The sequence below is a fragment of the Lissotriton helveticus genome, chromosome 1_1, assembly GCF_964261635.1.
Source record: "Lissotriton helveticus chromosome 1_1, aLisHel1.1, whole genome shotgun sequence".
NCBI classification, from domain to species: domain Eukaryota; kingdom Metazoa; phylum Chordata; class Amphibia; order Caudata; family Salamandridae; genus Lissotriton; species Lissotriton helveticus.
Genome location: NC_136057.1, coordinates 388,441,627 through 388,469,372, shown reverse-complemented (window position 1 = coordinate 388,469,372; position 27,746 = coordinate 388,441,627). Strand labels below are relative to the sequence as shown.

Sequence of the window (27,746 nt, the reverse complement as noted above, 5' to 3'; positions counted from 1 at the left end):
CATATAAACAAGCAATTAGAGAATATCATTCTCTCTACAATACTGCCCGGGCTGAATATGTGAGTTCCACGATCACTAATGCCCAAAACTGTCCTAAAACTCTAATTAAATTGGTTAAGGAACTTTCCGGCGCCGCAAATCAAGCTCCCCCTCTGATTCTCACTGAATCTCAATGTGAGGCTCTTGCAATGTTTTTTCTAAACAAAGTGGAGAAAATTTACTCAGCACTAAACACTACAAATGTTACTACCACACAGCTAACTACAATTGCACCTCCTCTATCTAATACTGACTCTCAGCTAGAGGTTCAATAGGAGACCTGCTCAAGCAAACTAGAACACTGGCTTCCGCTAGATATCACTTCTTTTAGTCAGATCTTAGGGAACCTTAAAACTTAGACCCGCTTCCTGTTGCTGTGTTACAGAAAATTGAGTTACCTGCCATGAAGTTGATCATGGAGTTACTTAATGCATCCTTACAGGAAGCTGTGATTCCACCTGAGTGGAAGCATGCTGTGATTCTCCCACTTATAAAGAAAGCAAATGCTGATACGGCACAGCAGTCTAACTTTCGCCCCATTTCTTTGCTCCCAATCTTGCAACTGACTCGGTATGTTGAGTCCCAAAGGTTCTTACATCTCTCTCAATCAGGCTTGAGGGAAGGCTTTTCGACAGAAACCACGCTCTTGGGGGTTACTGAGATGTTGCACAGTCGTTTGGATTCCGGTGACACTGTGGCACTAATACTATTAGATTTGGAGAAGCGTGGCTCAGTGGTTAGAGGCGGCAGACCCGGAAGCTGAGATCAGCCGTGGACCAGGGTTCGATTCCCCGCCTCGGCGGGTCTCGGGCTCAAAAATTCCACGGACTCGATAATTCTCGCTCCGGTGCCTACTCGACTCACGGGGTCACACTCTGCGACTCTGGGCAATAGCTTGCTTAATCTCCACTACAGCCCCTCGCGGCGGGATGCCTGGCTTTCACCTTGTGAATTCCCAGCCGGGGTTTCTCACAGGGGAATACCAGGACGGGTTCCCTAAGCAAGCGCCTTGAGACCCCTGGGTGATTAGTGCGCTATATAAATCGAAATACATTTACATTTACATTTGAGTGCCACTTTTGACACTGTATCCCACACTGTACTATTGCAAGCCTTACGATCCATTGGCGTGGTTGGGCCTGCCGTGAAATGGTTGACGGACTTTTTGGTGGACCGCACGTACCAGGACTTCTCTTCAGCTGCGACTTCCAAAACCCACGCATCCCCCTACGTGATATCACAGGGCTCTATCCTTAGCCCTTTATTATTTAATATTTATATGAAACCTCTGGTAGATATCGCCTCCGAGGCGGGGTTGTTGATCTTTTCCTACGCTGACGACACCCAAATAATCTTCTCCCTTTCCGTTGAAGGAGCGTCCAAACCCTCATACCTACAAACAGGGTTAAGTAAAATTGCGTGGTGGATGCAAGCTAATTCACTAAAATTTAACGGGGAGAAGACCGAGGTGTTGATACTGGGGAATAATGAAAAGCGTTGGGGTCCCCAACACTGGCCACCTGAACTGGGCGCCTTTCCTCCGCCAACCCACCAAGCCCGTAATCTGGGTTTCATTATGGATGACCAGCTTTCTATGAAACACCAGGCGGCAAAGGTGGCTGCAACCTGATTCTGCATACTTAGATGGCTCAGGAAAATGTTGTGGATGCTACCAGTCTCTACTCAAAGAACTGTAGTCCAGGTTCTTGTCACCTCGCGCTTGGACTATGGCAACATACTCTTTCTAAGAGCAAATAAGGATGTGATACACAAGTTGCAGGTTGTACAAAATGCCGCAGCCCGCCTGCTTTGCTGCATTCCGAGAACTGATTCCATCTCAAGCTCTCTACGTGAACTTCACTGGCTTAAAGTTGAGAACAGCATCAAATTTAAACCTTTAACCTATATGTTCAAAATTAAAAATAGGGGAGAGAGGAGGAGCTTGGCGGGCATCCGAGATGGCCGCTTGAGCACAGCGCTCTCCGGACCCTCGCCGCTCCCGACAATTTATCCTGGCTGAATCCTGATTTCTTGCAAGAATTCGTGTAGGGGACGTTTGGCTGATTACCCTGGCACTTTTCAGAAATCGATTTGGATCTCGTGTTCCTGAGTTATGGTGCTCTGAACTTTTGGGCTCCGCCCTTGAGGTGCGCCCGGGACGGGGTGCGGTGCTGTAGCCGTCCTGCAATTGAACAACATCGGCAGGAGATCTGGCCTTGTGGGTCCCCCCTTCCTAAGTTTCGGTTTCGATTCCGTTCGGACTTGGGCCACGGCTGTGGATGTCGTGTTGCGACTGCGATTTGGAGGCAGATCGGCTGTTGGGCTTTCATCTGACCTATTTGCTGGTTTGGCGACCTCTACCCGAGTGGTGCCCCCTTTTTCTGTACTTTTGATTCTGTACTTTGGGTGTCGGGCCCGTCGAACCTGGTGGCTTGTCCTGTGACGCATCTTCAAAATGGCGGGCAGAGGGGACAGGGAGACGCGCAAGACGAAAACACCTCTGCGCGGAGCTCCAGTTCAATCAAATGTCATGGACCGTTATACCCATTCTAAGGGGTCCCCCGGAGCTGCCCTGCCTGGTTCTAGTATTGCGTCCGAGCGACTTTTGGAAGAATCGGCGGAGCCCTCCTTACAGGATATCATGGGCGCCATCTCGGGTGTGAAGGAATCCATCGGCCTACAGTACGAGGCCTTGGCCCACAAGCTTGACACCGTGGCTATTGAGGTGAATCTGATTCGTGCTGATCTCGGCAAGACGAATGAGAGGGTACAATCACTGGATATTAAATCCTCTAGCCTTACGGACGATGTCTCGGAGCTCCAAACAGAGATTGGGAACCTCCGTCGGGGGAACGACTTCATGACCCGTCGCCTGGAGGACTTTGAAAACAGGGCGCGTCGCTGCAATGTTCGCCTGGTTGGTGTACCGGAAAACCCTGAACCCCACTCGGTGGATCTCCTGGTTGAGGATCTGGTCTTGAACCATTTGGCCCCTTCTGGTCTCACGAAATTCTTCACGGTGGAACGTGCACATCGTGTTCCAGGGGGCAAAGTCAAGCCGGGAGCCCCGCCGAGACCTATTGTAGCGAAGCTTTTTCATTATAGGGACCGGGACGCTATCCTGCAGGCCTCGCGGGTGAAGGGCCCGGTGGCCTTTGAGAATGCTACGGTGAACTTTTACCCGGACTTTTCCCAACAGGTTCAGAAACAACGTATGGAGTTTCGTGGTGCTAAGAAACGTCTCCGGGATCGGGGCCTATGCTACGCCATGCTTTTTCCCACTAGACTCCGGGTTGAGTACAATGAACGTACCCTTTTCTTTGATCGGCCAGATGCTGTTAATGACTGGCTGGACTCACTGCCTGAACGTCCTCCTGAGACAGAATCCGCCGCTCACCCTGGCGGTGCCGAAGGTGGTGTGGAGATCTAACTGTTCGGCTCTTTTGTTTTATTTTGAATACATTCTCAGGGGTATTGGCCGGCGTCCCTCTACATTGTGATAATTCTGTCTTTTCGTTGGTTTTTTTGTTCTTGCTGAGGTCGGGGGGTGGATGGAACGGAGACCTTTCCTCCTCCGGGGTCTTTGTGTAGAATAGGGGTTCTTGGGCGACAGGCACACTGCAGGTTGGGGTGGCTCTTTAGCTTTTTGCAGGGGTGCAGGGTGGGGGGTGTTTCTCTTCAGTTGGGGGGAGGGGGGTTGGGAAGTTTTTTCCTTTTTGTGTGTTGTTTTCAAGGCGATCTGCTCCTGTGTTTGCTGCTGTTTCTGATGTCTAGCTCATGGACGGGGGGGTTTTGGCTCGGGTGGTTGGGATGGGGGGTAGAGGGTTGAAATTTCTTTCCTGGAACGTTAATGGCCTGGGAGATCGTATTAAGCGCAGTGTGGTCTTAAAGTGTATACGACGTTTGTCACCGGACATTGTTTTCCTGCAAGAAACCCATTTGATTGGTAATGTTTGTTATGCAATGAATAGATGGGGCTACCGCCTTGTGGCGCACTCAGGGTTTACCTCTGGCTCTAGGGGGGTGGGTATTCTTGTTCGAACCTCCCTCCCCCTGGCTATTGATGAGGTGATTCATGATGACCGTGGGAGATATACTGTCCTGGTGGGTAGGTATGAAGGCCGTACCCTATCTCTCTTCAATGTTTATGTTCCCCCGGGTTTGCAGGCCTCTACTTTTACTGACTTGGGCCGTGTTCTGTTGGATCTCCCTGATAGCACTCTCTTTCTTGCCGGTGATTTTAATTCGGTGCTCTCCGGCCTTCACGATCGCCATCCCCCTAGAGATACCCCGCTAGCTCAGCAGTGGTTGGGCGGGTTTTTAGACACCTTTGGCCTTGTGGACTGCTGGCGACTGTTGCATCCGACTCAGCTCCAATACACCTTCCATTCTGGGGCCCATGGCAGTCTGTCCCGGCTGGATTATTTCCTGATGCCCGCAGCCCAATCATCGGCAGTTCGTGAGATTTTACACTTGCCGAGGGGTATTTCTGACCACTCGCCGCTTTGGCTTCGTTTCGAGGTTGGGGTAGAGGCGGCGGGCCGAGTGGCTCCCATTAACCCTTGGTATCTTTCCTCCCCTGAGACTCGTACCCTCTTGCTCAAGTCCATGGATTCATATTTCCTGGAAAATGAGGGGTCGGTCTCTTCGGCTGTGTCCCTGTGGGAGGCTTTTAAAACTGTGATTCGTGGACAGGCCCTTTCCCTGATTGTTGAAGCTAAGAGGGCGGGGAGGAAGGAGGTGGTGGACCTTGAGGGGGAGATCTCTGCTTTGGAGGACGAGTTGGAATCTGGTGTCACGCCTGACAAACTCCATGCCCTGGGTCTAAAACAGTTTGCATATAAATCTTTGGTCACTGACGCTGCGAAGGTGATGTTTCGTGAGCAGCAGGGAAGACTGTACGATGTGGGTGACAAAGCGGGCAAACTCCTAGCGTGGTTGGACAAGAAAGAAAGAGTTAATCGTGTGGTGCCCGTGATTCAGTCTGCGAGTGGTGAGAAGGTGATAGATCCGACCGCCATCGTCGATCGTTTTGCGGAATATTTCCGTGTGGTATATGCCCCCGTGTCCGTGAGAGATATTGCCGACTCCCGCCTTCTTCTGCGTGATATCGCCTTGCCCTGTGTCACCGACCTGGACCGTATTGCTTTGGACTCCCCTTTTACGAATGATGAGGTAGCTAATGCAGTTCGATCGCTCCGTTCGGGCAAAGCATTGGGCCCGAACGGTTTGCCTATTGAGTTGTATAAGTTATGCCCCGATAAGGTGGCGCCGTATCTCCGCGCCATGTTTCTAGAAGCTCGTGAGCGGACCATGCTTCCCTATGATCAGCGTCTGGCGACAATCGTCGTCATTCCCAAAGAGGGTAAACCGCGTGACCTCTGTTCCTCGTATAGGCCCATATCCCTATTGAATGTTGAACCTAAGGTGTTGGCTAAACTTTTGGCGACCCGTCTCCTTGCGGTTCTTGGGGAGTTGGTCCATCCGGATCAGTCTGGCTTTATCCCGCATCGCAACACTGCTCTGAATTTACGTCGGCTCCACGGCGCGCTGGCGAGGGCGGGGCTTTTGACTGAACCGGCCATTTTGGCGTCCCTGGATGCCTCCATGGCCTTTGATACTGTGGAGTGGCCCTATTTATGGGCGACGCTTGAGAAATTTGGATTCGGGTGCGAGTTTATTAGCTGGGTTAGGCTGTTGTACGCGGAACCTCTGGCGCAAGTTGTAGTGAACGGTAGAGTGTCGGCCCCCTTCTCCTTGGGCAGGGGTACCCGTCAGGGTTGCCCCTTGTCCCCTTTGTTGTTCGCGCTCGCTCTTGAACCGTTGGCGGCCTGGCTCCGTTGGGAACCGTCCCTTAAAGGTATTCGTTGGGCCCCGGATTTCGAAGACCGCGTCTCGCTTTATGCGGACGACATCCTTTTGTATCTTACTTCTCCTCGCAAGTCTTTATCTGTTCTATTTGACGTTCTTGCGTCCTTTGGCGCAAATTCAGGCCTTGTCATCAACTGGTCTAAATCCTGTGTATATGTTTTGTCTGGTATTTTGCCTCCGTTACCGAGTAGACTTCCTCTTCAGGTGGTCCGGGATGGTTTCAAATACTTGGGGGTTTTTGTTACCTTGGATCCTTCCCTGCGTTTTGATCGTAATCTCCTTCCCCCGTTGCTTAGGCTCCGTTTGGACGTTGCCCGCTGGCGCAAACTTCCTCTGTCTCCGCTGGGTCGGGCGGCCCTGTTTAAGATGATGTCACTACCGCGGTTTCTCTACGCTCTCCAGAATTATTATGATCCTATCCCCAAGACCTATTTTCGGGAGATTGAGAGTCTTCAGAGACAACTTATTTGGGATGGGCGACCGCGCATTGCTCTCGCGAAACTTTCTATCCCATGGTACGATGGGGGCATGGCGCTCCCCGACATTAAGAGATACTACTGGGCTTCCCATCTGTCCGCTATTAATCACGCTATGTTCTCTCCGGGTCGTAATCCGGCGTTTGAGATGGATAAATTTCAGCTTCCGGGAGGTGACTTTAATAGAGTACTTTATTCTCGCTCCGCTGGGCGCCATCTGGTGGGGCCTACTTTGACTGCTTTGACTGTGTGGCGTGCTGTGAATGTGAGCCTGGGCTGGGAGGATCGCTTGACGTTGGCAACGCCGCTCTATGCTTCGGAACGTCTGGGCGGTCTTTGGTCTTCCAAGGGTTTTGACCGTTGGGACTTGATTGGGATTTCCAAAGTGGGGGATGTATATTCTAAGGGTTCTGTGCGGCCGTTTCAGGCCCTCCAGGCTGACTACGGCCTGAGTAGTCGGGAATTCTTTCGTTATTTACAGATCAGGCACGCTTTGGTTTCGGTGTTTGCCCCTGGTGAGATTCCGCCTGACTCTTCCCCACTTGAAGACCGTATCCTTGACGGACATCTTCCTGATAGCACTATCTCCCTGATCTATAAAAAGTTGATCAACAATCGGACTGAATTATTGGCCCGACTTCGGGAACAGTGGATGGGGGATGGGTTGGAACTTGATGATGAGGATTGGCAATCGGCCCTCTCCTCTCCGAAGGAGGTGGCTATACCGGCTCGACTCCGTCTGGTCCAATTGAAGATCCTTCATCGGGTGTATATTACGGGACCGCGACTCATGGTGATGGGCTTTTCCTCCGATGGCCTGTGTAAGTGTGGATGTGGTTTGCGGGCTGCTTTCCTGCATATTCTTTGGGAGTGCCCGATGGTGGCTGCTTATTGGGTGGCCGTGCTTGATCTGATGACTGTGGTGACGGGGGTGTCCTTGCGACCGGAACCTCGTCGCTGTCTTTTGAATGTTTGGGAGCCCACGGACTATTCGGTGGCGCAGACTAGATGGGCCACCCTGGGCTACATGATCGCGAAGCGAGATATTGCCCAACTCTGGGGGGCCTCCAGGCCCCCCGCCCTCTCGCAATGGGAGGATAATATGGACTGGTCCATGTTCCGTGAGAAAACTGTTTATGTGGCCAGGGGTAGACCCAGGGCATGGGTGAAGGTGTGGGGTCAATGGAACGAATACCGTGGCGACATTTGTACTCCTCCCCTTGTGGACACTATTGAGATTGCCCTATCTCCCTAGGCTGGCGTTCCCGGAATCTTCATATAGGGACTGAGCCGGTGTCCCCGGCTCTTCCCCCTTTCTTCGTCCTGATCTCTGCCCCCCTCCCCCCCCCCCGCTCCAGGCTCCTTAGTGCTTAGGATATTATTACTGTACCTCCGCAGCTGTCCCCCCCCTTGCGTCCCTTGGGCTGACCTTCAGTGATACGCTCTCGCCTTTTTGTGTGTTTGTTCTTTTATATATATAAAACCTGTTTTGGTCCTGTGTATAATGTGGAGTATTGCATTGTTGATTGACGGTCACCTTTGTGGGCTTATGTGATATGTCTCTTCTCCTTTTTAGCGGCTGGCCCGTGTGGTTGTAGGCCCATCCTTGTACATTTCTGCTTGCTCAAATAAAGGTTTTTAAAAAAAAAAATAAAAAAAAAAAAAATAGGGGAGAGGAGTTGGCCTAACGGCTAGGGCGCTCGACCTCGGAATCTGGGTTCGAGTCTCGGTAACGACGCCAAAACCTCCTGTGATTCTGGGCAAATCACTTAATCTCCCCGTGCCTAAAATGAAAGTAACTGGAAACGTAAAATGTAACTTAACTGGAAAAATATGTAAAGCGCTCCGATACCTGATTCGGTTCGGGTCTAGTTCGCGCTATGTAAAACTCTGCAAAAAAAAAAAAAAAAAAATGGCAAGGCCCCGGAACACTTGAACTCTATTGCCCACCATTATGTACCGTCACTTCCCCTTCGCTCATTCACTCAAGTTAAGCTTACGGTTCCTAGGTACAGATTGTCACGTATGGGTGGCAGATCCTTTTCCTGCCTGGGCCCCGCTTTGTGGAACTCCCTCCCTCTGTCATTAAGGAAAGAGACCATCTTTGTCCACTTTCGTAAGTCAATTCACAATATATCCTGAGCTAAATAGGAGTAATAAATACAATCAGATGCAAAATTCCAGTTTTCTCTGTATCTTCATTTATTCACAGATCTTGATCTTCTTAAAACACAGTCTAGCCAACACGTGTTTCGTCTGTTATGGTTCTTCGCCACAGACTTCTTCAGGGCTATAAATTAAATAACAATCGTATTCGTCCTTTTGAAATATAGCAAATCAGCCGAGTTGTATTTCTTTTTTTAAATCAACTATTACGTCCAAGTCGAGGTTCAATTCTCAAATCAGTATTCAATCGCCCATCTCCAATATCATGGAAATACCACAAAAAGATCAGTGGTCGAGTACGAGCCAAACGCATACACACGAGATACTGGCGTGTCAGTATCTCGTATTGTATATTGTGACTTGTTTTCAGAAACGGTATTGTGTTACAATACAAAGTTTTTTTGGTAGATGGCCATCTCCTTATCCTTAGAGCTTGTTTGATTGTTATATAGGGACTTCCTTATCACCACTCATCGCATTTTATCACTCAACCATCTAATCCTCTTTCACTTTCGTAAGTCATTGAAAACTTGGCCGTTCAATCAATAGATTTCTTCCTTTTCTCTCTTTGGTCCCTGTCAGACAGGGCTGGGAAACCCTTGGGTAGCTGTGCGCCTTATAAAGTCGAAATAACATAACAGCAGTAAAAACTCTTGAATATCGATTTTACTATGGAAAGGATAACAGCCCAATTGGCAAGTACAGAGTTACAAGCTGACACCTCAGCCCTGCTAGCTTCTGAACGGGCCTACTAAATTTGGTGCTGTAACGTATCAAAAGAATCAGAGAATTCAATCTGGTTTAATGGGTACATTGAATTTAACGTCACTATTGGGCAAAGTGCAACTTTAGAAGTTGCCATTTTAGTTTTCCACGGTTTCCAGCACCCGTTTACTAATGTACTCTGGATCTGTCATGCAGACCACTTTCTGCCCTCCTGGTGAGACATGCTAACAACTCTCAGGAATGATAACAATAGAGGCCTGTCACTTGAGGATTTGCTACCACCCTCAGGCAGGAAGCCACACAAATATAAGCCCAGAAGACGAGCTTCAAAGTGAAGCCGCCTTTGAAGGGCAAACAAGGAACTTTTGGGAGAGGGGCTGCTCTATATTTTAGGTAGAAAGGCTAGCACTAGCGACAGGGATGGGGAAGCCAGCTTTCAAACAGGTTTTCCAGGGGCATGTAGCCCCCTTGTTGCCCACACCTCTGGTTTGGGCTATTGAGCTCTGGAATCCAAGAGAGGGGTTCTGCTATCTTGGGGGTGGGCAGAATGGGGCTTCTTGAGCTAGCCAGATGCCACACTCCATAGGCAGTGTTCACCAGGTGGAATGGAACTTGGTAGCCCATTGACCCCGGTCACCTCAGATCTTAACCAACTTGGAAGAAGGACTGCCCTGCTGTACTGAGAGATCAGCAAAGAGGCTGCACCCACGCGGACTGCACCTGTGGCTAACGAAGAGAGGGACTGTGCCTGCTGTGTCCTGGGTAAGGAGGAGCTATCTACAGAGCCCAATCAAGCCAAGAGAACTCATAGGGCCAGCTCAATAGCCTACTGTTCGCATCACAGGGGCACAACAGCTGTAGTAGCCTTCTGGGACACGTTGGTAGCCCAAAGCCTTCAAGCCGCCACAGTGCAGCACCGAGGACCAAGACTCAACACAAAGAGTTGCACCCATGTTTGATGAGCACGGGAGCCCTGTCTCAGAGTTGCTGGGACCCTAAGAAGGCCAGTTATTAACTCAGGAAGGATTGGCATGTTAACACGACAATAGGCGAATGGTAGTCCAGTGGCGACTGGATTTCAGCCTGACCAGAGAAGACCTCTTGGAACATCGACCTGCCAACCAGGACCCCACACCCTTTTCGTGGACTGTGGAGTGCCTGCAGGAAGAAGCCCTCAACCACGTCGCACCCACAGCATCTTTAGCGTCCTTTATCCCTTGCATCAGGATCGCTCCATAGGAATCCATTGCAAAACAGATAAAGAGCCGGAAACTCTTTGAAGACTGCTTCTTCTGTGGAGGTAACTGCTTCTTAGGATGTTGGTGGTCCCCCTGACTAGCTCCCTGCCAGAGTTGGTCACCCCTAAATACTTCTACCCGACCGCATTGACACTGAAAAACGCATTTAAGGAAAACTTGGGTTATTGTCAAATTCATTAAATTTGCCAAGGCTTGTTCGCAGTGGAATGAAAATGCATTGTTTTATTATTACTTGTAAAATCCACATCTCCGGAAGTAAAATCCACATCTCCGGAACACTCCGGTGTATCTTTTTCATTTTAGTGTCCAAATTCTTATCAAAAGACAGTTTACCCAGGGTTGAGCTGGGGTTTGACAGACTAAACGTGTCTTAAAGAGGTTGGTTAAGTGTATTGCATGGTGAGGTTGCACAACCACACCATATAACACACCCCATTTCTTGACTCCTACCGGTTGCTCTTTATTTCCCCATGGCATTGACTCACTTGTACTCAAACGACGCATATGTAATCTTTCAGACTACTTCAAATTTACCTTTGAGGTGCTGTGCAACCATATACCTTTGTCTTAAGAGTCTAACCTTCTTTCCAGGAACAATATCCAGTGCATCAAAAATGAATACAATTTAAAAATAACACCTATTTCCCAGAGGTCAGATTTTGGCCGGGGTACCTTTTGTCCCTCCTCTGAAGCCAATCCTATGTCGTGCTTGGTCAGCACCAGTCTCTTGTCTGGAGAGTGTGTGTATTTTAGCGTTTGATTAGTTTTTAAAAATGGCGCTTGCGGTTCATGCAGAACATTAAACACCATTAAATACATTCTTAAATATAGTCAAAATACCCAACCAAAAACCTGTTTCCTTCTAGGCTTATGGTAAGCATCGTAGCGAGTCCTATGATGGCGTCCAACAACCCCTCCCAGAACCGCCCCAGACTTGGGCAATGCCAGAGTAAATGCAACAAAGAGCCTGAGAGGCATCATCCTCTCCAGCATTTCTCAGTGGGATTTTTATCCCGGCTGTGAATGCGGGCCGGTGTGCGATACCAATAGTATGTGACTTTCTATGCTGATTCGGCCCCCGCGGTGTTATGTGCTGTATGGTGCGCCATGTAATGGATGTTCTCCCATTCTTTGTCCGATCGGGCTCTTCCCAGCTCCTCCTCCCAGCACAATTGACACTTTGTACGCCTCCCCCCCCTTTTGCCAAGTGGCAATCATAATGTACCGCTCTGAGATCAGGTGCTTATCTTTTTCGCATATTAGCCATTTCTCGAAGGGAGTGAGCTGCAGAGAGGCCTTCGCTAGATAGGTCAGGTAAGTGACACAGTGCCTAAGTTGCAGGTAGTGGAAGTCATCGGACTTGGGCAGAACATAATCTAATCTCATTTGTTCATAGGGGAGCATGACATCTACATCAAACTGCAAACCCACCCTTTGACACCCCTCCTCTCTCCATCTCTGAAAGACCTTAGATTTTCAGCCTGGTGGGAAGTCTGGATTGTCCACTATCGGTGACATCGGGGAGGGGAATGTTGTCAGGCCTCTTTAGTGCCACGGCATCCCATACTTTTAGCACTGCCGCGGTAACTGGGGAAGAATAGAGACACCAGGACCAAGACTCCCTCCATATATTACTCAAGCTACTGCCTGATCCATAAAGGTCCAGTGTTTCTCGGAGATCGGACGGTTCCACTCCACAATATACCGGAGGTGGGAGGCTTGTAGATATCTGTGCACCAACGGAAGGCCCACTCCTCCGTCCTGCTTAGACTGCATCATTTGGGATATGGGTAATCGCGCCTTCTTCCCTCCCCAGACTAATTTTTTGACAGCTAATTGTATAGCGTGCATATCGTTCGGAGGGGGGACCAGAGGCAGTGTCTGGAAGATCAAAAAGAATCTGCAGTAGCACGGTCATCTTTACCACTGCTATACACCCAAACCAAGGTAGTTTTAGTCTCTACCACCCGTCCAGGGCCTTCGACGTTTGTTCCACCAGAGTGGCATAATTCAGCCCTAGTGTCCTCGAGAGAGTTGGAACCAGAAGGATACCCAGGTAAGTTATCGGTTACTTAGCCCATTGCAGAGGGAATCTCTCTCTTAAGATCTCTTCATGTGCCTTGGGGGTAGGATAGGTTAAGAACCTGTGACTTGCTTAGGTTTACTTTAAATCCCAAGGCTTTCTCGAAGGCCTCTAGCTCGGTCAGGAAGGCAGGCAGAGAGGTGAGTGGTTCAGAGAATGATGAAGTTACATCGTCCGCATAGAGGCTTATCTTATGGAAATCGCCTCCAAATCGTAGCCCCCATATCTGCTGGTGGCCCCAAATCTGTTGGGCAAGGAGCTCCATCTACAGAGCGAAGAGAAGGGGCGAAAGTGGACACCCCTGCCTCATGCCCCATGCTACTACGAAGGGTTCCGAAGACACCCCATTCACTCTGACAAATGCCCGAGGGGCCTGATGGGTACATCGGACCCATTTTATTAAGCGCCGAAGCCAAAGCAACGGAACGGGTCAAATAGTTAGTTCCACCGTACTCTGCTGAATGCTTTGTTCGGGTCTATTGACAGAAGGAAAATGCTACTTACCAGTATGCATCTGTTCTTGGCATGTAGAGCTGCAGAGTTACACACTGCGCATAGATCGCCACCTAGTGTTGGGCCCGGATGTTTGCAGTTTGTTTTTGTCCTGAAAAGTTCTTTGGAAGTCACAAGATAGGTGACTCCTCCTTTGGACCACATTGCACATGGGCTCCATCCTCAGATTGTTTTTCGCCATTAGGGAAATGATGGAGCTTTGCAAGAAAAGGAAGGATGTCCATGTAAGCTGTATCTAATTAAGATAATACTGGAACAGACAAGGGTAGGCGTGTGTAATTTAAGCTCTACATGCAAAGAACAGATGCATACTGGTAAGTAGCATTTTCAGTTCGAGGCATATGAGCTGCAGATTACACACTGTGCATAGATTGTATAGCAGTACCCACTCTTAGCGGCAACCACGCCTATCTGTTGCAGTCGTTTGAAATAGTGTTTCGAGAACAGCTTGCCCCACACATTAGCTTGTTGTTTAGTTTGCACATCTACACAACAGTGTTTTGTGAATAAGTGCGGTGTAGATCATGTAGCTGCTCTGCAGATGTCATGCAGGGGAATGTACCATAAAAATGCCATTGAAGCCCCTATTTTCCTTGTATAGGGGGCTTTAGGAGGAACAGATAACTATGTTTAGCTTTGTGGTAGCAACTCTGTATGCATTTGACAATCCATCTAGCTAACCCAGATTTTGATATGGTGTTGCCCTAGTGTGGTGGTGAGAAAGACACAAAAAGTTGTTTGGTCTTACGAAAGGGTTGTGTTCTCTTGATGTAGTATAACAATGCTCTTTTGACATCTAGGGTATGAAGAGCTCTTTCTGCTACTGTCTGTGGCTGCGAGAAGAAAACGGGCAGTTCCACAGATTAGTACGGAGAATAACCTTATTGTGATGCATATGCAAGAAAGGTTCTTGAATGGTTAGTGCTTGTAATTCACTAACTCTCCGTAACGAAGTAATAGCCACTAGGAACGCAACCTTCCATGATAAAAACTGTAGTTAACATTTATGAAACGGTTCAAAGGGAGGTCCCATTAGTCGTGTGAGAACGATGTTTAAATTCCACACTGGTGAAGGTGGTATTCTGGGAGGAATTATTCTTTTTAGGCCTTCCATGAAAGCTTTAATAGCAGGCACTCTGAACAGAGATAGATGCTGTCTGTTTTGAAGATATGCTGCTATGGCAGCAAGATGCAGTCTAATAGACGTGTAGGCTAAGTTACATCTTGGAGGTGTAGTAAGTATCCTATGATGTGTTGAATAGACACGTCTAGGGTATTAATATTGTTGTGACAATATATTACAAAGCGTTTCCACTTAGCTGCATAGCATGCTCTAGTGGTTGGACGTCTAGCTTCTTTTATGACGTTCATGCAGTCTGGAGAAAGGTTAAGATATCCGAATTCTAGGATTTCAGGAGCCAGATCGCAAGGTTGAGCTGAGCTGGGTCCGGGTGCCTGATCTCTCCACGGTTCTGTGTTAAAAGGCGTGGAGATAGGTATAGTTTTTGGTGTGGTACTACAGTCAATTGTAGCAGTTTGGTGTACCACGGCTGTCTGGCCCACGTTGGAGCAACTAGGATGAGGGTTAGAGAATGCGGCTGTAGTTTTTGTACTACTAGTTGCATGAGTGGCAGAGGTGGAAAAGCGTACGCAAATCTGTCTGACCAGTTCATCCATATCGCATTGCCTTTGGACAGTGGGTGTGGATATCTGGCGGCAAAGCTTGGGCATTTGGCGTTTTCGTGCGTGGCAAAGAGGTCTATCTGAGGTTGTCCCCACATTTGAAAGAATGGTTGAAGAACTTGCGGATGAAGTTCCCACTCGTGGGTCTGTTGTGTCAGACGACTTAACAGATCTGCTATGGTATTTTGTACTCCTGGAACATGCTGGGCTAAGAGGAATATGTTTTGAGGTATAGCCCATATGTTCTGTGCTAGTTGAGAGAGTTGCAGGGAGTGTGTTCCGCCCTGTTTCTGTATGTAATACATGGCTGTCATGTTGTCTGTGCGGACTAACACAGCTTTGTTTGATACTTGCTTTTGGAAAGCTTTCAGTGCCAGGAATATAGCTAGTAACTCCAGGTGATTGATATGGAGTAACTTTTGTTGTCGAGTCCATCTGCCTTGCATGGTGTGTTGCAGTAGGTGGGCTCCCCAGCCGGAGAGCGATGCGTCCGCTGTCAAGACTATTTGTGAAACTGGCTCTAGCAACGATTGCCCTTTGGAAAGGTTTTTGGTGTTCCAATACTGCAGAGAGCGATGAGTCCGACAGTCTACCAACACTAGGTCTGTCAATTGACCTTGAGCCTGGTTCCACTGACGTGATAAGCACTCTTGGAGAGGACGCATTTGAAGTCTTGCATGGGGCACTATGAAAATGCAAGAGGCCATCATCCCTATGAGCTGCATGAACACTCGTGGAGGAAGGGAGTGTTGTGGCTGAAACTTTGTGAGAAGAGCTTTTATGCTGGCTCTCCTTACTGGAGTGGGATAAGCTGGCGCTGTTGAGGTGTTTAATGTGGCACAGAGGTACTGTTGTAATTTGGATGGTTGCAGATGGGACTTGGTGTGGTTTATTGTGAACCCCAAGTTGTGAAGCAGTTGGATAGTGGCACAAGTGTGTTCCACACATTGGTTGTATGAGCTGGCTTTTATGAGCCAGTTGTCGAGGTATGGCAAGACGTGGATGTGCTGTCTTCGTAAATGTGCTGCCACTACTGCTAGGGACTTGGTGAATACTCTTGGTGCTGTTGTGACTCCGAATGTGAGTACTTTGAATTGATAGTGCTGCCCGTCTATTACAAATCTGAGATACTTCCTGTGAGCTTTATGAATGGGAATGTGGAAGTATGTGTCCTTGAGATCTAGAGTAGCAAGGAAGTAGTTTTGTAACAGAAGAGGAAGGACTTGTTGGAGTGTGACCATGTGAAAATTGTCTGACTGTATGTATATGTTTAGAGGTCTGAGGTCTAGAATAGGCCTTAGAGAGCCGTCCTTCTTTGGGATAAGAGAGTATAGGGAGTAGACTCTCTTGTTTTGTTGGTGCAGAGGAACTGGTTCTATTGCACTTTTTTCCAGCAGAGATATTACTTCTTGCTTTAGCAGTGATAGATGCTCTTGTGACATTGGACGCTGTTTGGGTGGTATGTTTGGGGGGGGTAGATGTTAGTTCTAGACAGTAACCTGATTGAATAATTTGTCGCACCCACCTGTCTGATGTGATGTTGGTCCAGGGAGGAATGAATTGTTGTAGTAGGGGGTGGGGGGGGAGTGGAGGAAAGTCATTGGTATGGGGTGGAGGCAGAGAGGGAGTTGTTGGTTTTGCCTCTGCCTTTGTTGTTGTTACCCCTATATCCCCCTCTTTGGTAGGCCTTAGTGAATGTGGATTGGTTAGGGGTCTCATAGGAAGTGGAGGGGCTTTCGGAGGAGTAGCCTCTTGTGTTGCCTCTATATGATGAGCAACAAAAAGAACATCTGGGAGCTTGCAATTGCAACGTTCCCATAGATTTAGCTGTGTCGGTGTCTTTTTTCATTTTCTCTAAAGATACATCGACATTAGGGCAAAAAAGGTGTTTCTCATCAAATGGCTGTTGAGGATGGAATTTTGCACTTCAGGTTTGAAACCTAAAATACGTAGCCAGGCATGCCTACGCAAAAGGACACTGGTATTAATTGCCCATGAGGAAGTATCTGCGGCATCTAGGGCACGACGAATGGAAGTATTGGTGATATTTTTACCTTCCTGTAGGAGTTCATTGGCCCTGTTTTTATATGTATCTGGTAGATTCTGCATTATGGATTCTAGTTCATCATAATGTGCCCTGTCATATCTTGCCAATAGCGCTTGAGTATTGGCAATGCGCCATATGTTAGCTGCTTGGGACGCTCTGCGCTTAATGGAGGCGTCAACGAGTTTAGATTCCTTATCTGGTGGTGAGGCCTCACCAGATGTTTGTGAATTAGCACATTTACGTGTATTAGATACTACTAAGGAATATAGCGGTGCTGGACCTCTAATGTAAACTGGGTCTGTAGGGGAAGCTTTGCATTTCTTCTCAATGCGAGGGTTGAGGACTCGAGCCCCAACAGGATCGTTAAATACCTCTGTAGCATGCTTAATGACCCCTTTAAGCATTGGCAAAATGGCAGTGGACCTTTGTGTAGTGTCAAAAGTGTCCAAAAGGAAATCTTCCTCCACAGTATCGGTGTGCAAGTCAACCCCATGGTACTGGGAAGCTCTCTGGACTAGTAAGTTAAAACCTATAGTGTCCTCTGGTGGGGAAGGCCTGGAAGGATATACATCATCTTGAGGGACGTAAGGCACATCAGGGGTGTTATAATCATCCCATGGATTAGGTGACTGAGGGGGACTATTGGTCCCTACTGCGTTATGTGCACCCCCACCTGTGTCATCAGAGTTTGTATCTACATTATCATCTGATCAGTGGATGGTGTAGGCGAATGATGTGGTGGAGGAGGAATAGTATGGGGAGGTGGTGGAGAAGGGACCCTTAATGGAGAGGTTGCAATGTCTCTTCTTTAGAGGAGGAGGAGTTGCAGGCACCTATAGTGGTCTCTTCTTGTAGCTAAGAGTTAGTTGGCCAGTCTTAGGATCCTTTACAAGAGTCTTTTAAGTAGGATCTGGTGTAAAAAGCTCTTCTGTGGAGGGCAGATCCTTCAGTGTCAAAGTTTTCGGTTCCGGGGGTTTTTTCGGCACCAACACGGTAGCTGGTCTAGGGTCTTTCGGCTTAGAACTGTGACCTTTTTAAATGTCTGGAGTGATGTCCTCGACGTCTGAGTCATCGGCATCAGAGTAGCTGGCACTTTCTTCAGCCCGCTGATGTTCTGGCACGTCGACGCCCTCTTCAAAGATGTCATCCGAGCCATGGTTCTTCGAGCTCGTCGGTCCCGAATCGTCTTCTTGGAGTGGAAGGAGGCACAAGCTTAACAGTCTTTGGCCTCGTGCTCTGGTGAGAGGCAAAGGTTGCACACCTCATGTAGATCGGTGTGTGGAAACTTCGACCCACATTGAGGACACTTCTTGAATGGCGCCTTTCCATGAGCCAGAGAGTAAGGCCCAGGTAGGCCCGAAGGCCTTCTTCGACGACCGGACTTCGAAGAATCGCGTCGATGGGGAGCGCGATCAAAACAATACCGTCGAACTGGGTGAGGATTGCGCACCAAAGGAAATTCGGCTCCAAACCGGAGAGCAGCAAACGCATCCGAGCCCGATGGCAGAAAAAAGGATGTAGCCGATTCCCATGCGCAATGTGGTCCAAAGGAGGAGTCACCTATCTTGTGACCTCCAAAGAACTTTTCAGGACAAAAACAAACTGCAAACATCCGGGCCCAACACTAGGTGGCGATCTATGCACAGTGTGTAATCTGCAGCTCATATGCCTCAAACATAATGTTTCCTTAAGGGATCTATGTACACTAGCCATAAGATGTAGGAGACGCTATGTATTATCCTCCCCCCGACGCGTGTGGATGAACCCCGCTTGGTCGAGGTCGATCAGGCCCGCCATGAGCGGGTTCAGACGGGCCGCCAGTATTCCGGCGAGGAGTTTTGCGTCCAAGTTAAGCTGCGATATTGGGCGGTATGAACCGCATACAGTGGGGTCTTTGTGGGGTTTGAGGATTACCGAGATCGCCGCTTCTGCAATGGAGTCAGTGACCGAACCACCCTCCAAAAAGGAGTTAAATAGCCGCGTCAGCAGAGGTGCCAACTCCACAGAGAAGGTTTTAAAAAACAGAGCGGGATACCAGTCGGACCAGGGGCTTTATTCAATTTTAGCCGAGCGATGGCCAAGATGACTTCCTCTGGGCGTATGAGCTCGTCAAGTTGGCTTGCCAGAGCCCCCGGGAGGTGTGTGAATTTACTTGCCTCCAAGTATACGCAAGTGTCTTCCTGCCCGGTGTCCTCTTTGGTATATAAATATTGGTAAAACTGCTTAAAGTTTTGTACTATCTGAAAGTCCGAGTGCACTTCCTCGCCATAGGGCTTCTTAATCGATGGTATAGCAGACGTCAGAGTTTTAACTCGGAGCCTCTGAGCAAGCAACTTCCAGCATTTGTCACTACTCAGATATAACTTGTGTCATAGGCGGAGTAGGGCACATTCCGCCCTATCCAGGTCTAGATGCTTTAAGATGAGCCGTTTCTTCTCCAATTCTTTCCATACCATAGGCGCACCTGTACGCTTATGTATAGCCTCCAGCTCTCTCACCCCCTGTTCTATGTTCTGTCGAGTTTCCCAGCGCCTTCTATTGTCAGCAGATGATACAGCCATAAATTTCCCCCTTGTTACCAATTTCAGAGTCTCCCAAATCGCAGCCAGTGGTGTGTCCTCCCGATCATTGTGTTGTTAGTATTCTACAAATTTTGCATGCATCTCCTTCAACGTATTTGGTGATTGCAGCAGGCCCTCCCGTAGGCACCATCATGTGAATTTGTGTCTTGCCTCAACCGGTTGAATGGTGACTGTAATCATTGCATGATCGGACAGGGATCTTGGCTCTATGGTTGCCTCCATCCCCCTATACAGGAACGCTGTGGAGACCAGAAGTGGTCTAGGCACCCCTAACATTTGTGTGCAGCTGAGTAGTGTGTGAAGTCTTGCGTTTTTGGGTGGCGTTGGCGCCAGACATCATGCAGCCCATTGTCTTCGAACCATCGTTTACCCTCCAGAGAGAGTGCCCCTATTTGTGAAAGCCGCTGGCAAGTGCGATCCTGGACATTATCCATCACTACATTGAGATCTCCTCCTACCAGAATCGCTGCATCAGGGAATGCTAACCCTTCTGAGAGGGTCCTAACAATGCAGGGCTCTTGATGAGTGTTTGGCATATAGATGTTGATTAAGGTGAAGTGAGTGGAACACCATTGTATTCTAAGTGCAACAACCCTTCCTTTCACCTCCGAGAGTGGAGCAAAAATCGAAGGGAAAGTCCTCTCAAATCAGGATAGCCACTCCATTCTTTTTAGCAGCGCTCGAGGACCAATATTTGTGTGGGAATCGGCGTGTGTGCATGCGGACTGTGTCTCTAGATAATAGGTGGGTTTCTTGCAACATGAAAATATCACTGCTGGCATTCTCCAGCAAGGAGAGGATGGCAGAGCGTTTTACTGGGTGATTGAAGCCCCGTACGTTGAGGCTTATAACCTTGAGATCTTTATCCATGGGGTTTAACCGATGTCAAGTGAAGCTGAGGGGTGTGCTCACAATATGGTGGACGAAGAGGGGGAGCGTGAGGGTGTGTATTGATGTCTTCGCATATCTAGCCTCCCAATGACCGGTGCAGGTTACACACAAAAAAAATCCCAAAGCATATGAGCATTATAATCTCTCCCATCAAACAGTACGGGAAAAAAACTAGAATCCCTTGAGACAAACGTTCATCTGAGTAGAACTGTTTGAGGGGGCAAGAGCCCAAGGCAGTCTTTCAAAGGGAGGTGAGGGCGGTCTCTGACTCCGCCCCAAATTTAAACTCATTGTGCATTCTCTATGCGTTCAGCTGGGGGACGCCTGGACTGGGCTAGTGGTCAGTGAGGAAATGACTGCCTCTTGTTCCTTGACTATAGTTGCTATGTCCGGTTTGTGGGGGGAGGAGGGTCTCCCCGCTTTCTGCCAGAGGGGCTAGATGTGTCTCGACCCCTCCAGGGACTTGGGCTGTACCTCCAGGGACAAGGGCTTCGCAATTCCCAGGACTTCCTTGGCCTCCTGAAGTGAGGGTATCTGTTGAATCTCTCCCTCATAGCGGAAGATGATCAGAAAAGGGTGTACCTAGGTTCCTTTCTCTATCAGGTGCAGCGTAATAGGCCAAAATTCATGTCGTCTGAACAGGGTGGTAGCCGACAGGTCTTGAAAAAATGTTGGAGTGTGACCGCGGAATTGTGTCGGGTGTGCGCCTTTTGCATTTTTAATAATCAGTTCCTTTAGCTGAAAGTCATGTACACACACCAAGATGTCCAGTGGCGGTGCCTTACCACTTCGCGGCAACCCCCACCCGGCGGGCCCAGTTATCAATTTAAACGTAATGCTAAGCTGTCTACAACAATATCATTGAAGAAGGAACACTAGTAATCCAATGAGCCATCTCAATGAATCCAGTTATAAGAATGTATTAAGGCTTAAACTGCAGATAGTGAAATTTGCATAACTCCAGGTTAATCATATCATATAAATGTAAAGATTTGAATAATTGCAATAGGGTGAGTTCCACAACTTTTTGAAAGATGTACATGTAAACTGGAGGAAATGTGTTTGAATCCCTGCAAGGCTTATTCTAACTTTCTATAGAGGTCAATACATCGGAGTACACTGATGAAGATTTTTGTTGTAATGTAGACCACTCTCCATCAACCAAATGAAATACTAGTGCATTTCAGGAAAACATCAAAGTATATGTATTGCAACCATTTACTATTGTGTTGCTCCTTTAGAAGATATAAACGTGTAAATAAATTACAACAAAAATAAAAAATATGCTTGAATCATCTCCATTCATCAAGTCACCCCGAATAAATTACTAGAAAATACAGTGCTCATTATACATTTAGTAATGCAAAAGATAATACATGCATACAAGTGTTGCATAGGCAAGACCGTAAAAGGCAAACATTTTAATATTAAGGTATAGGCCAAGTAGAGACTTTACACACAAAAACATTGTGTACCTTGTTGCAGTTTTCAAAAGCTTGCAAATACTCCTTTGTTTTCAAATAACACATGGCCAGATTGAGGAAGGCAGCAAGAGTCAGGGCTTTGGCATTTGCTTCATTCTCTCCAGTAAGACCAGATTCATTCTCTAGCCAGGATACTATCTTCTTATATTGCAGAGAGGCCTGTTTGTATTTCCCCTCCTGTACATACATCAAGATTGAATTTCCATTAGAAGCATAATTCGTCAGACAATGTTTTTAATGCATTAAAAATGTGTAAGTCTGCCTAAAAGCTAATAAACCTCAAACGTGACTAGGCCATAGTGAGGAAGGAAAATGTTACTTACCCAGTAAGCATCTCTTTATATCATGTAGTGCTGTAGAATGCTTGCAAGTTGTTTTTCTTTGGAGAAAGACTTATGAGTCACAAGGAAGAGTGAGTCATCCTCTTGCTGGTATTGCGCATGGTCATCGTCTCCAATGTTAGATTGTTTTACTGCAAGGCGGGTGACGATGGAATGTGAAATATAGCGTAGGCTAGTGAGATGCCCAAGCTAAATGAATTTGTGATAATTTATAAAAGTAACTGCAACAAATGCAGGTGTTTGGGGAGGAAGATGGGTGCATGTGAATCTACAGCACTGCATGCCACAAACAGATGCTTACTGGGTAAGTAAACATTTCCGTTCAAAGGGATATGTGGCTGTAGATACACATGCTTAGCATAGACTGTAAAGTAGTCTTTCTTCCTAACCGGTGGCTAACAAGTGGGGTTGCAATTGTGTGAAATAGTGTATGTAGAATTGCTTTTCCTACATTGGCATGTTGGCGAGCCAGCACATCTACACAGTAATGTTCTGTAAATCTAGAGTGTAGACCATGTAACCTGCTTTACATATGTCAGCGATCAGTATATTACACATGAAGACCACTGAAGCTCCTTTTTTACGAGTGAAGTGAGCTCTTGGAGGGATAGGTAAAGTAGTTTTACTTTAGCATGGATACATTTGACAATCCAAGGTGCAATGCCTGATTTAGAAACAGCCTTTCCTTTGTGTGGTTTTGAAATTGCAACAAAACTGCGTTTTCCTAAATAATTTGGTTTTATCAATATAATGCATGTGAAGCCGCTCTATTTACTATAAAATATCGCCATAACAGGGCCATGAATGGTTACTTGATCTATCGCCCGCCAGGTAGGACGTAACCTTTTTTGGACAGCCTGACGGAAGCAATTGCCCTTCCTGCACTACGGTATAATAAGTTCCTCATTTTGGGTGACCTCAATTTTCATATTGAGGATGAGAACGATAAGGAAGCTCTAAGTTTACTCGCATCTTTAAAAATGTTCAATCTTAACATTCAATCCCTGATGCCTACCCATAAAGCAGGTCATCTGTTGGACCCGATCTTTGCCAACTGGGAGGGGGTGGCGGTGCAACCCCCCAGTAAGGTATTATGGTCTGACCACTCTTTGGTGGAGTTCACCATTTGTGGGGAGTCTAAATTAATGTTTAGCACCAAACCAATGGTATGTAAACGTAGGCAATGGGGGAAAATTAAGCAGGATAAATTAGAGCTGGCTCTAAAAAAAGGTAGCCCCCCACTAAAAGATAATGTAGATGAAGCTTGGTCAGACTACGAAAAGTGGCTGTCAGGCGCTTTAGATGAAACTGCCCCGTGGACTACCAAGGCCCCAGCGAGTTGTTCAAAATCAGCTCAGTGGTTCAATACTGATTTAAAAGCATGTAAAACGGAATGCAAAAGACTGGAGCGCATTTGGCGCAATAAATATGAGGAGGCGGCTAGACTCAACTATAAAAAGTGTATTAAGAGCTATCATAAACTGATTAGAGCGACGAAGCGCAACTTCCTAAAGAACAGAATTGAATTGGCTGATTGTGAACTCTTTGTTATTTACAAAGAACTTACCTCATTGAAGAGAACTATAGCTCCTGATCTGCATTCTACGGATATGTGTAAAGCTATTGCTGACTTTTTTGTGCAGAAAGTGGACAACATATACAATACCTTCCCAGAAGTACTGGTAGAACCCCTTAGAGACATCTCCACTAGCAGTGAGAGGATTAACAACGGGTGCCTTAATCAGTTTGTGGTGCCCAACACCTTGGAGTTGCTGAGTATTATACGCAGCATTAAATCTGGCTCCCCTAAGGATGTGGCTCGCCCCAACGTCCTCAGGAATCAAGTCGAGCTTCTGGCGACTCATATAGGCCACATGGCGAAACAGTCTTTTCTAACAAGCCACATACCTCAAGACTGGAAAATAGCGCAGGTCATTCCCTTAAAAAAAACATTTGAGTGCTGCGCAGTTGGATAACTATCGACCTATATCGCTGCTGCCTTTCTGTGCTAAGGTAGTGGAAAAGATAGTTAACAAGCAACTTTCTGAATATTTGGACAGCGGACTGCATTTTCACCCTTCGCAGTCAGGTTTTAGAGCGCACCACTCGACTGAATCGGCACTCCTCTTTTCCACTGAGCTATTAAGGAGTGGAGTTGATGAGGGGAAGACAGCCGTGCTCCTTTTATTAGACCTGAGCACGGCATTTGACACAGTCTCCCATCCCTTGCTGCTTTCTCGTCTCAAGGAGGCTGGTATCGAGGGTCTGGCTCGCGAGTGGATGCATTCATTCTTGGCGAACAGGCAATTCCAAGTCTATTGCCCTCCTTTTAAATCTGAGGTACGCTCGCTCAGACATGGGGTACCGCAGGGCTCAATTTTGAGCCCGACTTTGTTTAACCTTTATATGGCGCCTCTGGCCAAGCTGGTTGCGGCGTACGGGGTTGAGATAGTGTCATACGCTGATGAGACCCAGCTGGTAGTGACACTGTCTCAGCCCCCGGAAGAGGCCTCAGCCAATTTTACAGCATGTCTGAGCGGATTAGCTGGATGGATGAATACCAATTGCTTGCGCCTCAACGCGAATAAAACTGAACTTCTGGTGTTGGGGAAATCTCCATCCATTTGGTCATCGGCATGGTGGCCTAAAGAACTTGGCACCCTCCCTAAACCATTAGAACAGGTTAAAAATTTAGGGGTCAAACTGGATGAGACTCTACCCTTCGAACAACACACTAGAGGGATAGCAGGGAAATGCTATGGGATTCTTAAGGTCCTACGCAAGACCCTGGATTCGCTCCCTGCGAATAGCAGGAAAACAGTAATCCATACACTGGTGACACCCCATCTCGACTATAGTAATGCCTTATACTTAGGTCTGAGTAGGAAAGGATTGCACAGGCTCCAATGTGTCCAAAATGCGGCAGCGAGACTGGCTCTCAACCTCTCCAGAAGATCCTCAGGGAAACAAGCCTTAGCTCAACTCCATTGGCTCCCTATACGGGAGCGCATAATCTTTAAGAGCATGTGTATAACCCATCGCATTGCTTATGAGAGAGGTCCTGTATATCTCCAAAAACTATTGACCAAATACCACCCCAATCGTCTTTTACGATCCCAGGGCCGTATGCTCTTTCAGGTGCCCAGAATTCAGCGGGCACGGATGGGTGGACGGTCATTCAGATATCTGGCCAGCAAACAGTGGAATGACCTCCCCATTGAGCTCCGGATGGAGCCATCTGAAGGAAACTTTAGGCGCGAACTGAAAACCTACCTCTTTCCCAATTCTGGAGTTCCTTCTGTCCTCTCCTTCAGCGGTCTCCCCGTTTCTGGGGTGATGTGCTGGTAATCAGTTTTAAAGCGCGGGGACACACTGTTCCTAGTGTAACCAGGCGCTATATAAAAGGTGTTATTATTATTATTATTATTATTATTAGGGCTTTTCTTTACATCTTGGTGTGAAAAGCCCTTTCTGTAATTGGAAATTCAATTGATTAAGGTGTAATGAAGACACCACCTTTGGAAAAAATTTAGAAGTGCCATCCTATCTCTATTTAGATGGAAGAAGGGTTCTTCTAAAGTTAATGCCTGAAGCTTACTGACACGTTAGAGTGAAAAGATTGCAACTAGCAATGTTACCATCCAGGATAAGACCTGGAGGTGGGAGGAGTGGAGGGTTTCAAATGGAGGGTCCATTAATCTTGGTAATACAATATTTAATTTCCAAGTGGTAGTTGGTGGCACCCTAGGAGGAATGAGTGTTAAGACCTTCCAGGAAGGCTTTAATGACGGGAATCCTGAATAGGGAAGTGTGTTGTTTGTTTTGTAGAAATATGGCTACTGCCGCTAGGTGTAGCTCCATAAATGTAAAAGCTAGACCGGAGGTATGCAAGTGAAATAAATATGCAAAGTCTTGAACATTAGCTATTAGAGGATCAAAGTGTTTGGAATGACAATAGTAAACAAATATTTCCCATTTTGAAGCATGCTTCTTAAAAAATGTCCATACAAGGTTATGGTAGATTTGAATAACCAAACTCTAGGACTTCAGGAGCCAGATTGCAAGGTTGAGGGACCTGGGGTTTGGATGTCTGATTTCTCCTTGGCTCTGCTTAAGAAGGTCCTGCCTGATATGCAGCACATCGTGGGTAACTACTGACAGTTCTAGGAGTGTTGAGAACCATGGCTGTCGTGCCCATGCGAGAGCCTCTAGGATGAAGGTAAGAGATGCTTGCCAAAGTTTGCGAACTAGAAACTCAGACCAACTCATCCATAGTATTTTGCCCCTAGACTGTGGGTGGGTAAACCTGGAGGCAAAGTTTGGGGATTTGGTGTTTTCTGCTGTGGTGAAAAGGTCTTTCTGGATAATCCCAAAGATGGAAGTATGAGAGGAGGACTTGCGAGTAGAGCTCCCACTCATGGACTTGCCGGTGTCTCCTGGTAAGAAGATCTGCAAAGTAGTCGTCAAATCCCGGGAAATTCAAAAGATTACGGTGTAATGCAGACAAAAGGTGAATGTTGTATTTGAGAGCCCACCTCCAGATAGTCTGAGCTAGATGAGAGAGCTGACGGGACCTGGTAACCACTTGCTTTTGTAGATATTATATGGCAGTCATGCTGTCCGTTTCCTTGCCAATCAGGTCGGGAATAAAGGCTTTGAGCGCTAAATGAACAGCTGGCAACTCCAGTTGATTGATATGGGGATGTGTTTGGCTGGCGGTCGTGTGGCCTTAGATAGTCAGATCTTGTGAATGTTCCCCCAACTCCTAAGGGAGGCGTCTGTTAAGGTTCACTGCATAATTGTCTGTAGGGAAGGCCGTACTTTTATTAGATTGTTGGTGTTCCCCCAATGCATAGAGCCGTAAGCTTGACGGCCGACAAACACTAGATCTTACCATTTGTAGGAAAGTGGCCTTTTGGCATGGTTCTCCCCCACTTTTTGCCCGATATCTGATGCACTTTGACTGAATGTACAGTGGGTCCTATTTCAACCAGGTTTCCAGTGCCTGCGTTCATTCCAAAAACTGTACTGCACTCCTCTGGCCCATATACAAGCCCCTTTTAAAGGTACCCATGGTACCAAGGGCCTTGTGACAGACAGGGTCTCTAAGGGATGAAGAATGTATTGCACTGCCCTCAAAGGCACCCCACTTAACACATATACCCAACCATTGCAGACTGTTTGTTTTGGTGCAGATCAAACTTAAGAGACGACACAGCACACATCCCTCTGTGCCATGCCCACAAACACTGCCTGTGGCATAGGTAAGACACCCCTCTAGCATGCCTCACAACCCTAAAGCAGGGTGCACTATACCACAGGTGAGGACATAGCTGCATGAGCAATATTCCCCTTCACTGTCTATGTCCATTCTTAGACATTGTAAGTGCAGTGAAGCCATACTGAGTATATGGGCTGGGAGTTTGTCATTACGAACTCCACAGCTCCATGATGGCTTTATTGAATGTGAAGAAGTTTGGAATAAAACTTCTCAGTATAATAAACCCACAGTAATGCCAGTGCTGAATTTATTACAAAATACACTCAGAGGGCATCCCTTGTGTTCAGCTGACTGGTCTGCACCA

General features: G+C 47.4%; 1 protein-coding gene across 1 annotated transcript in view; it reads right to left on the bottom strand.

Annotated features, from left to right (window-relative positions):
• FKBP4 (FKBP prolyl isomerase 4) overlaps nucleotides 1-27,746 on the bottom strand; it is a 503,272-nt gene that overhangs the window by 70,928 nt on the left and 404,598 nt on the right. The window contains exon 8 of the mRNA XM_078673725.1: nucleotides 21,812-21,997. Coding sequence (XP_078529851.1) covers nucleotides 21,812-21,997 — 186 coding nt within the window. The remainder of the gene's footprint in view (nucleotides 1-21,811; nucleotides 21,998-27,746) is intronic.